At 36.0% G+C, this 12179-nt stretch overlaps 1 protein-coding gene across 1 annotated transcript in view; it reads right to left on the reverse strand.

Moving 5' to 3' along the window:
- Positions 1-12179, reverse strand: part of LOC107567192 (dedicator of cytokinesis protein 3-like) — a 278352-nt gene that overhangs the window by 200684 nt on the left and 65489 nt on the right. The window contains exon 3 of the mRNA XM_016252833.1: positions 5470-5510. Coding sequence (XP_016108319.1) covers positions 5470-5510 — 41 coding nt within the window. The remainder of the gene's footprint in view (positions 1-5469; positions 5511-12179) is intronic.

Here is a 12179-nt window from a genome sequence, read left to right on the forward strand (position 1 = left end):
AAATTAGTTAATTTACAAGCTTCCTTACAAATGGGTGCATAGTTATTATTATTATTATTATTATTATTATCATCATTATTATAATTATTATTTACTCTTACAGTTACGTGATGCGTTTCTGGTCTCAAATTGTAGCTTTTTACTTCTTACAGTTTATAAATGTGTGAATTTCTGTCATGATGCTTATTTTCCATAACACTGAATGTTGTAACAAAGGTAATAAAGAGTTGGTTATTATTATTAGGTCTCTTTCCGGCTCAGACTGCATTGGTTAAGTTTATGGGTCTGTCACGTGATGAACGAACGATTCGACTTGTCAGATAAGAGCTGAGGTGAGCTAATCATAGACTGAAGACCCAGGTAAACAATGAATTCATCTTTTCTGTTTCTTATTGCAGTTTTGTATTGTTTGTAGTGTGATCAACGTTTGCATTAGTAGACGTGTTAGGGAAGTAACACGTAACGTTTTAATTGTATTTTGCTAAAATGAACGAAATGACTCGAAAGGGTAGATAGGGGTTGCACCGACTAATCAACTAGTCGACTTCAATGCCCTGCCATGACGCTTTAAGCTTGACGTCGACTAGTCGCTGGTCCTATAGAGGGCGCAACAGGATAAGAAATCTTTGAAGGACTTTCACATTTACGCTCCGTTTCCAAACAGTTCAAATGACAAGTAAATGCATACTCTGAAAGCGCTCCACATGACATGTGTGATTATATTACTGGATGCTCGAAATTGAACGGGAGAATGCAAGTTTTAAACAGCATATTGTACAGGTAAGTTAATCGCTGTTCTAATCTAATGCGCTCCTGCACTGTAACGCACACACATAGGCGACAGACAGTATAGCGTACATCACGCGCACAGAATCATTCAGCACAGAAATGTATTGTCAACTCTGTTCTGTGATTTCTCAATAAAATAGCTTAGAAACTGATAAGTTCAAGCATATATTTCTTAATAACTAAATCCCACAGCTTCACTACTAGTAGAGACGCTGCCAGGTAGAATTAATTCACACACGCAATCGCTCTCACACATTCACATTAATGTAATCTTTACTGTGCTACTTTATCTGATTTAGAATGAGCAGAAATCTGTCATCACATAAAAGTCGACTTCAAAAAATCAGAATATATATATATATATATATATATATATATAATTGTAAGTTAGACTATCTATAAGTATATTCATATTTCTAAATACATATTCTCACTTATACACATGGTTATTGTTTAACTAAAACTAAAAACATAAAATAAATTTTCGTTACTTGAAATAAAATAAAATAAAATGTATCATTTAATTTAGTTAAACTTGATGTAGTATAAACTAAACATATAACTAAAATTGGAATTGAAAAACCTACAGACATATTTACAAAAAAAACTAAATCTAATAAAATTGACAAAAACACACAAACACACACAAAAAAAAATATATATATATATAAAAAATATATATATATATAGTTATACAACAAAATATATATATCACAATATGCATTTATAAATATAGATTTATATAATGCTAAAATAACACTGCATATATATATATTCACATTTATGAATATATTTATTATATATTAATTTGATATATTCAGATTTATGAATCAATATTCAGAATTATTTAAACAATACCATGTCAAATCAAACTAATGCACTAAATGTGACTTTTGCTGGCAAAATGAGTCACAATGAGCAAATTTTCAAAAATGAGTTATTTTTATGTTCATGTTCTACATTAAAAGACCTTCAGAATGATGTATGATGTGTTGGAATCGGATGAAAAATGACTGAGCTACGCCTGTTTGAAGTCGATAGAGTCAGCAAAGTCAATTTTGAAAAAAATCAAGTTAAAGTTTTCTGAAAGTTCCAAAGCAAAATCACCAGCAACATTGCATCTTTTCCCCCGGTTATTTTTTTAATAATAATTACTATATTAATAATCACAATATAGCTATTTTTTATTTGATCTTTGTTATTACAAATAAGAACAGATGCAAAAGAAAAACAGTAGAAGAAATATAAGAAAGGAATAAATAATGCATTACCTTTTTCATTTTACACCTAAACAAAAGCATTCAAGATAAACAAATAATCAGATGTAAAAATCCATTTAGTCTGTTAATTACAAATAAATTGATTATTTAAACTACAAAAGGAGTTCAATCAAGAGCAGCGAGGGATTCTTTTATTGTTAGATTAACATTATGAGGCGGCCTATATTAAGACCTACTGTAATGCACGGATCTTATATAATGATACACATCAGATGTTTTTCCCCAACAGTTCCCCAAACGTTCACTTAAGACATGAAAAGCGTGAAAAGCGAAAAGAGAAAAGGTAGCCTACTCCTCTCAGAAAACCTACAAATGAAGGTAATTAAACATCTGAAATTATTATTTGGAGCATTGGGATCGCTAGACGAGGGCTTAATGAACTCATTTTTGTGAAAATCGACTTTGTTTGACTGTAGCTCAAAATTTGCCTGTGCGCATTCCGACTCATTTTGCCAACACGGGTCACAAATATCATGTTTTGTTTTTAAATTATCTTACAAAACTAACCTCACAGTATCTGCCAGGTGACTGTTATATTGAAAACGCATGTACTCACAGCATCCACATCAAAACAATGCTCCTGTTCATTCACACGTGATTTCCAGAACATTTTGCCCGAAGCTCTTTATCTGTGAAGTTTGGATGAGGGCTTCTTGGTAGTTTAGCCATAGTTCTTTAAAGGTCACCGTATGCATAAAACTTTTCATCTGTTCTTTGTAAGGTGAACTTTACTCACATAAAAGAAAATTGTTGGGAAATGTCAGCTACTGGATATGGATCTGTCAACATATGGCAGAATGTGACAAATATTTGAATAGCACGATCCAATAATAAGGCTTGAGACTGATACTCGCTTTATACTGTAAGAAATGCATTACAACAACTAACGCTCTAATTAATATGGTTCTGATGTCTTATGTGGTGATTCCCAATACTTTCTAGCAAGGTGTAAGAAACTCTGCCGCAGTATAAACCATTTTCAGCAACAAATAAGCTTAACATGGCTCCCACAGTAATACCTGCCACTGCATTTGTGTCCCTGAAGAACAGCTGCGGCAGACAAGATCTAAGTCGCTTTAAAGCTCCATCCTCCTCCTCTCATCCTGAGAAAATCTGTCTTTTGGGAGGAATATTTGTGGTACGCCCTGTCCTTGTCTCAACCCGGCTTGTGAGGTCAGGAAAAGCAGAAGAACAAGCACAACCTTGTCTATGAAGTGGATATTAGCTACTCGCTACCACTTTCAAATAGATGTCATTGTTAAGTGTCGAAGTGTATTTCAAATCATGTCCTCAGATAACACTACAATCAGCACAATGGAGTCAAAAACACACTGAATGAATATGATTCTGCTGTAAAACTTTCTTATTCACGAAATGAATAAGATTCATGTCTACAGGCAAAATTATTTTGCATTTATCGTCAAATAAAGTAAAAAAAAAACTTATTTTTATGACAATTTTTACACAATAATGATTTTGCGAAAAATGTGCACATTTTTGTTGTCACTGCATGTTGCGTAAATTTACGCAAGAGTAGTTTTACAGAAATTTTGTACATACATTTCTTAAATGAATGTGTTTGTGCTGCATGACGTAACAATTTATGTACTATGGTTTTTACGAAAAATTTACACAGGAATTCGTTCTGTAAACGAATTCCTTGGTACTCCATGATGACAAAGTGATTTAATGAATGATTTTCTCAGAAATTTGTTCTTTAAACAAATGTTGTACCATTGTGTTTGTGTTGCATGATCCGCAATTTATTCTAGAAAGGTTTCGCGAACAATTTGCAAACCAATTTTTTCTCTGGACTAATTTGTCGGCACTGCATGATGCGTAAATTTACACAAGAGTAATTTTACAGAAACTTTGCTCTTAAATTTATCCTCCAATAATGAATGGGTAAAAAAATTCATAAATAAATTACAAGTTCTGTGAATGTTTCACAAAAATATTGGTGCTGCATGATGCGACAATTTACGCAACAATGGTTTTACGAAAAATATGCACAGAAATTACTTTTGTAAACAAGTGTGCTTGTGCTGCATGACCCACCAATTTACATTAGAAAGGGTTTGAGAAACATTTTGCAAAGACACTGCACGAACCGTCAATTTAAGCAAGAGTGGTTTTATGAAAAATGTGTTTCTTGAACGAATGTGTGCTGTTTGTTTGTGCTGCATGTTGCAACAATTTATGTACTATGGCTTTTGCAACAATTTACACAGGAATTTGTTGAATGCGCATGAATGCGTCAGCATCAATTTATGTTTTTTTTACATAGAAATTTACAAAAAAGCGTAAATTGACACTGACACATTAATTTAATGAATTAATTTCTGTGTAAATTGTTTGCATAGAAATACAAGTTTTACATTGTAATTTGTGCTTTAAACAAATGTGTCAGTACGAACAATTTACACAGAAGTTCGTTCTTTAAAGAAATTTGTCGGTGCTGTGTAATGCCAGAATTTACATGAGAATGTTTTTTACGCATAAATCTGTTTTATTAACAAATATGTTGAATGTGCTATGAACAGCTGATATGCAAAACCTTCCTACTTATCCATATCAGATTAAACATAAAAAGTTATGGATAACATTACGTGATAATCAGTTAAAATTTGACAACTGTGATTAGAAAATATTAAAATAAATCCTTATTCAGAGATAAATGTTTGTATCCTTTGTTGTCCCTTGTGTCATTCATTGTCTATTCCTTATAATATATATATATATATTTTTTTTTTCATGAAATGGTATTCACAACCAATTTTACATCAGCCGTATTTTGGAGTATTTTAGAAAGTCTGCATTACCTAACAGCAGTAGAAACAATAGCCCACGCGGCCTTTAAGTGAGCACTGTACAGAGAGTCCCTAGCTGCTAAAATTTAGAAAGATCACTGCTACATATTTCCAACCAGTCAAAGGCCATTTATTGTAAAATGCACATATTGATTTAATTTTGTAGCACCAAAAAAAAAAAGACAAAACAAGTCCTTTCAACCATCTTTCTGTAAAGAAGTGAACTGTTGCATAGTAAGCGGATATTATGGGGGTTCATGTTTGTCTGGGAGTCAGGGTCTCATTCAGTGAAATTATATAGTGATGTCAATTTATTGGAATGCATTTTTTTCTTTTATCAGTCACAGCTGTAGAAAATACATGGTTGTATTTTATTATTTGCATTTAGCACTGTCTTTCCCTGCTTTCCGTGGCCGAATCTGAACAGACACGGGTCACAACCTATCAGTCGAAAACCACAGTTCAACAGTAGATCTTTGTTGTTTACTTGACATTCAAACAGGTTCACTGCAGATCAACAAGGAAACAAACTGCATATTGGGTGGATTGTAGAATCCACACTATTGAGTATGAAAAATGAATCAGTTTACCTTGATTGTGGGTTTCTTGGTGGAAAATCCTCGGTACCATCCTGTAATAGACAAAATAGAAATGTCAACTAAGAAACACTGAACATTCTAATAATAATAATAATAATAATAATAATAAATGAATTACCCCAAAATCAGACTGAAAAACAAAAATTAACATGTGAAGTAACATATCCAGTATGCACCAGTATGCAATGACCTGATATCTTTTAGATGAGATGGAACATAAAGACTGGAACTTATAGTACACTAAGGTCTGGGCCATCAATTTCACTGGCTGATGTCCAGAACATCTCTGAAATATTCTGCCTCCCAGCAGATTAACCACACTGCTGCAGAACCCCACCAACATCATAATAAGCTTTCATTCCATAATAAACGAGCTCAAAACATTCAAATCTTAAGTCTCTGCACAGTATGTCACCCTATTATTACAGTAAGAAAGCCAGCTGTTAGCAACGGAAGCCACATAAAGGGCTACATAACGACACATTTAATCATGACTAAATAGTCGCCTAGAGTAAAAACACTTATTTTTTTCTACACTGCTTGTACAGCAAGGCTTTTTATAACCTTCTCAAACTAACTTTTTAATGATTAAGATGAAGAGCACACATTTTAATGTGGTAAAAGACTTTCACTCATTGGTTGATTTCCCAGAACAGTATAAACACTGAGGCAAATTCAAAACATTGCTCTGTTTTTTTTATCATTCTGACCACTCCAACAAAGCAACAAGAGATCAACCAATGGCGTGAATTTAGGGCGGGACTATCTTATCAATGATAAATGAGGGGCATGTTCAGGAAAGTTGTTTGAAAACATTTAATTGTTTAAATTTTCTTTGGTCAAATTACAATGTATAAATCATCTAACAGCAAAGTTAAATTATGCAGTCTTAAGATTTTGTTATCGAAATAGAAGTTAATTATTTACAAACCCAATTTCAAAAAAGTTGGGACACTGTACAAATTGTGAGTAAAAAAGGAATGGAATAATTTACAAATCTCATAAACTTATATTTTATTCACAATAGAATATAGATAACATATCAAATGTTGAAAGTGAGACATTTTGAAATGTCATGCCAAATATTGGCTCATTTTGGATTTCATGAGAGCTACACATTCCAAAAAAGTTGGGGCAGGTAGCAATAAGAGGCCGGAAAAGTTAAATGTACATATAAGGAACAGCTGGAGGACCAATTTGCAACTTATTAGGTCAATTGGCATGACATGTTTATTTGCCTTGAAAGTAGCTGTAACTTAATAAAACCTAGTAAGTATAACAACTAAGTAAAGATAACTAACTAAATCTAAGTAAGGTAAACTATTGGATTTTACAGTGTTGTCTCCTCAGTCCCCAGACGTTTGCAGATTGTTATAAAAAGAAGAGGGGATGCCACACAGTGGTAAACATGGCCTTGTCCCAACTTTTTTGAGATGTGTTGATGCCATGAAATTTAAAATCAACTTATTTTTCCCTTAAAATTATACATTTTCTCAGTTTAAACATTTGATATGTCATCTATGTTGTATTCTGAATAAAATATTGCAATTTGAAACTTCCACATCATTGCATTCTGTTTTTAATCACAATTTGTACAGTGTCCCAACTTTTTTGGAATCGGGTTTGTAGTTAAAAAAATAATTTAGTTAGGCAAATAAAAAAACATGGAAGCAAGACATTTTATATACAATCACTGCTGATGGACACAGTTTTCTGGGGATAAAAACATAAAAAATGTTGAAGGTCATACAACAAATACTGCAGGTACTGTAACTATACTGTAATATAACATTATGTGTTAAAGTATGAATAAAGTGTACACCAAAGAATTTACATTAAAAATGTATAATTTCACCAAATACTGCAAATACATCTTTATATGTACTTCCCCAATTTCTGTCCGTTTTATCACACTCTTATTTTGTCTGGAAAAAATAGCCTTGGACACATCATCTACCAAATTATTCCTTGGCTTTTCACTGCTTGAGTATTTTTCACTTAATTAGAGCATAAATAACCGGTACCTTCCCTAAACCTAAATCAATAGCTATTAGCAAAGACATATCATTGCAAAAATTAATGAGCAGCAGCCCTGACTAATATCAATCCCTTTCTGAAGAAAAATGCCACAAAAGCTGATGCCACAAAGCTGGTGTTCTGTATGGTTGCCAGGGTGTTGCTATGCAGTTGCTAAGGTGTCTTGAGTGATGTTAGCATGTTGCTATGCCAATAGGTGTTCTGGGTAGTTGACAGGGTGTTGCTATGCAGTTGCTAAGGTGTCTTGAGTGATGTTAGCATGTTGCTATGCCAATAGGTGTTCTGGGTAGTTGACAGGGTGTTGCTATGCAGTTGCTAAGGTGTCTTGAGTGATGTAAGCATGTTGCTATGCCAATAGGTGTTCTGGGTGGTTTCCAGGGTGTTGCTGGGCAGTTGAGAAGGTGTTGTGGGTGATGTTAGCATGTTGCTATGTCAATAGGTGTTCTGGGTGGTTGCCAGGTTGTTGCTATGCAGTTGCTAATGTGTTTTGAGAGATGCAAGCATGTTGCTATGTCAATAGGTGTTCTGGGTGGTTGTCAGGGTGTTGCTATGCAGTTGCTAATGTGTTTTGAGAGATGCAAGCATGTTGCTATGCTAATAGGTGTTCTGGATGGTTGCCAGGGTGTTGACATGCTGTTTGTTAAGGTGTCTTGAGTGATGTCAGCCTGTTGCTATGCCAGCAGGTGTTCTGGATGGTTGCCATGCTGTTGCAATGCAGTTGCTAAAGTGTATTGAGTGATGTAAGCATGTTGCTATGTCAATAGGTGTTCTGGGTGGTTTCCAGGGTGTTGCTGTGCAGTTGAGAAGGTGTCGTGGGTGATGTTAGCATGTTGCTATGTCAGTAGGTGTTCTGGGTGGTTGCCAGGGTGTTGCTATGCAGTTGCTAATGTGTTTTGAGAGATGCAAGCATGTTGCTATGCTAATAGGTGTTCTGGATGGTTGCCAGGGTGTTGACATGCTGTTTGTTAAGGTGTCTTGAGTGATGTCAGCCTGTTGCTATGCCAGCAGGTGTTCTGGATGGTTGCCATGCTGTTGCAATGCAGTTGCTAAAGTGTATTGAGTGATGTAAGCATGTTGCTATGTCAATAGGTGTTCTGGGTGGTTTCCAGGGTGTTGCTGTGCAGTTGAGAAGGTGTCGTGGGTGATGTTAGCATGTTGCTATGTCAGTAGGTGTTCTGGGTGGTTGCCAGGGTGTTGCTATGCAGTTGCTAATGTGTTTTGAGAGATGCAAGCATGTTGTTATGCTAATAGGTGTTCTGGATGGTTGCCAGGGTGTTGACATGCTGTTTGTTAAGGTGTCTTGAGTGATGTCAGCATGTTGCTATGCCAGCAAGTGTTCTGGATGGTTGCCATACTGTTGCAATGCAGTTGCTAAAGTGTCTTCAGTGATGTTAGCATGTTGCTATGCCAATAGTTGGTATCAGTGGTTGCCAGGCTGTTGCTATGCAGTTGCTGAGGTGTCTTGAGGGATGTAAGTATGTTGCTATGCTGATACTACAGTGTTCTGGTAGGTTGCCAGGGTGTTGTCATGCTGTTTGTTAAGGTGCCTTGAGTGATGTCAGTATGTTGCTATGCCAGCAGGTGTTCTGGTTGGTTGCCATGGTGTTGCTATGCAGTAGCTAAGGTGTCTGCTATGCCCTTACTACGGTGCTCCACATGGTTGCCAGTGTGTTGCTATGCTGTTTGTGAAGGCCTCTTGGGTGATGTTATCATCTTGTTATGCTGATACTAGGGTGCTTTGGGTGGTTGTCAGTGTGTTGCTATGCAGTTGCTTAGGTGTCTTGAATGATGTTAGTCTGTTGTTATGCCAATAGGCTATTAAGGTATTCTGGATTGTTGCCTAGATGTTGCCATGCTGTTTGTTAAAGGGGTCATATGACATTGCAAAAAAACAACAACATTATTTTGTGTATTTGGTGTAATGCAATGTTGCTCCTCTATGCCCCGCCCTTCTGAAATGTGTCAATTTTTACAAAGCTCATCGTTCTGAAAAGTGCTGTGTGCTCTGATTGGCCAGCTATCTAGCGAGTTGTGATTGGCCGAATTCCTCAAGCGTGTGATGCAAATGTTACGCCCCTTACTATGTTCAGGAAACTTTCCCCCGTAAAATGTGCTGCACACACTTGAATATTTGGGTTGTACTGTTCTGGAACAGTGTTGTAAATAAAACTTGACCACTGATTTCTAGTTGTGTTCTTATTTGGAAGACCAAACAAAGTAGTTTGGCTTTCGCAACGAAACACACAGCGTCTCCACAATACGGCGGCAGCAACAAAACTACAGCAAGAATAAAAGTTACAGCTTCTTTCTATGCGTATACATTTGGGCAGTGTTATGCAAATCTTCCCACACAGTAATGTAGATATGTGGGGGCATGTTTGAATGAGGCGTTTTAGGAAGGCGTGGCTGAGCGTTCACTTTCATAAAGAATATCTCTTTGGGTTTGAGACTTTAATCTTTGCGACTTTACAGATCTTCTGTATGCACAAACAGCTTTTAACACTCAAAAGACAAAGGAAAACATGAAATCGCATCATATGACCCCTTTAAGGTGTTTTGAGTGATGTCACCATGTTGCTATGCCAATACTAGGGTGATCTGGATGGTTGCCAGGATGTTGCTTTGCAGTTGTTTCGGTGTGTTGAGTGATGTTACCATGTTCTTATGCCGATACTAGGGTGTTCTGGATGATTGCCAGGGTGTTTCTAAGCCATTGCTAAGTTAAACTGTGGGATGTTAACATGTTGCTATGCCAATACTACTCATTACTCATTTTACTACCCACTTAGCAATATTAGCATATTATTTCAAAAATTTAAAAACACTCCTCAATATTCCACAATTTAATATGCAGGCCAAGTTACAAGTCAAAATGTAATACTTTGGGTTAAGAGATTGCTCAGATTTCCAACTTTTAATAAAAATAGTGATGCCTTATCAAGCCCAACTAACTGTGTGATGGTGGGACATTTGGAGATAATCTGTGGAAAAACAGGAAGTGAAATTGTTGGTCTGTGATGCAATCGTTAACGTATCATTTGTAAACAATCTGCTGTGACAACTGTGGAAAATATTCATAAGCTTGGCTGCTAATGTCGCTCACACCTGTGGCCATCTGTCTCGAACGCAACCCAGACTCTGCCGCATTAATCATGGCAGTCTATCTTTGTTAGTATTCTCCCCAGGTGCATCTTGAAAATGGAGGAGGTGCTCTTTGTAATTACCAATTTGGTTTATGCAAGGAATGAGCGGGCCACGTCAGTCAACGTTAGCCGTTTCCATTGTCACTTTCCATTAAGCACCAAAACGAGCGATGCTATTAGCTAATGAACAACATTTGGATGAAGGGTCTTGTGTCAGGTTGTGTGACATAAATTGGCATTGCTGTATAGGATCCGCATGAGTGTCAGTACATTTTTGCGTATTAGCAATGTGGAAATGGTTTTGCCGTTAGCTTGCTACAAGCTAATGCACAGTAGCTAGCAAACAAGATGATGAGGTCTTCTCTAGAGAAGAATCCAGAGCAAGACAACCACAAAAATTTGTCAGTGTCGTATACAAACAGTATATGGAAGTGTTTGTGCTAGAGGCTGACTGTAGGCATTAGCTGTGATAGATTAGCAGACGGCTCATGTCTGCTGGTGTGAGACTTCCATGTGGACATGAGGAAACTCAGCATCAACACACAGCTGCCAACAAACAAACAAACACCTGATAAAATGTGTCATCTCTGTCTGCGTCTCTCAACAGGTGTAGACTGCAGGGACTGTTGAGCTGTCAGATTGTTCATGTTCACAGCTGTGATGGTGACATGTCTATCTCAAGAGGTTTCACTCTTTAGAGTGCCACACCCTTTGGGATTAATAGTAGATAACTACTGTCTGTCTGTCTGTTATCTACATGTCTGTCTATTGGGTCTGTCTACATACTGTATCTGCCTGTCTGTAAATATATATATCTGTCAATCTAGATACAGTATGTCTGTCTGTCTATCTGTATATCTATAATATCTATGTTACCTACCTGTCAGTCTGTCTATCTACCTGTCTGTAAGTAGTTATACGTTTGCCTATTTATTTATCTATCTATCTATCTATCTATCTATCTATCTATCTATCTATCTATCAATTCTTTAAAAATCCTACAATGTGATTTTCTGGATTTTTTTTTCTCATTTTGTCTCTCATAGTTGAGGTATACCTATGATGAAAATTACAGGCCTCTCTCATCTTTTTAAGTGGGAGAACTTGCACAATTGGTGGCTGACTAAATACTTTTTTGCCCCACTGTATGTCAGTCTGTTTTTCTGTCTGTCTATCATATATGTATGTCTGTCTGTCTGTCTCTATCTATCTGTCTATGAAATATACTGTATATATCTGTCTGTCTATCTATCTAGTTATCAAATATTTCTATCTATCTATCTATCTATCTATCTATCTATCTATCCATCTATCATGTCTGTCTGTCTGTCTGTCTGTCTACCTATCATATATGTCTGTCTGTTTTTCTGTCTGTCTATCATATATGTCTGTCTGTCTGTCTCTATCTATCTGTCTGTCTATGAAATATACTGTATATGTCTGTCTGTCTATTTATCATGTATGTCTGTCTGTCTGTCTATCTATCTAGCTATCAAATATTTATATCTATCTATCTATCTA

The sequence above is a fragment of the Sinocyclocheilus grahami genome, unplaced genomic scaffold (assembly GCF_001515645.1).
Source record: "Sinocyclocheilus grahami isolate Dianchi unplaced genomic scaffold, SAMN03320097.WGS_v1.1 scaffold1132.1, whole genome shotgun sequence".
NCBI lineage: Eukaryota > Metazoa > Chordata > Actinopteri > Cypriniformes > Cyprinidae > Sinocyclocheilus > Sinocyclocheilus grahami.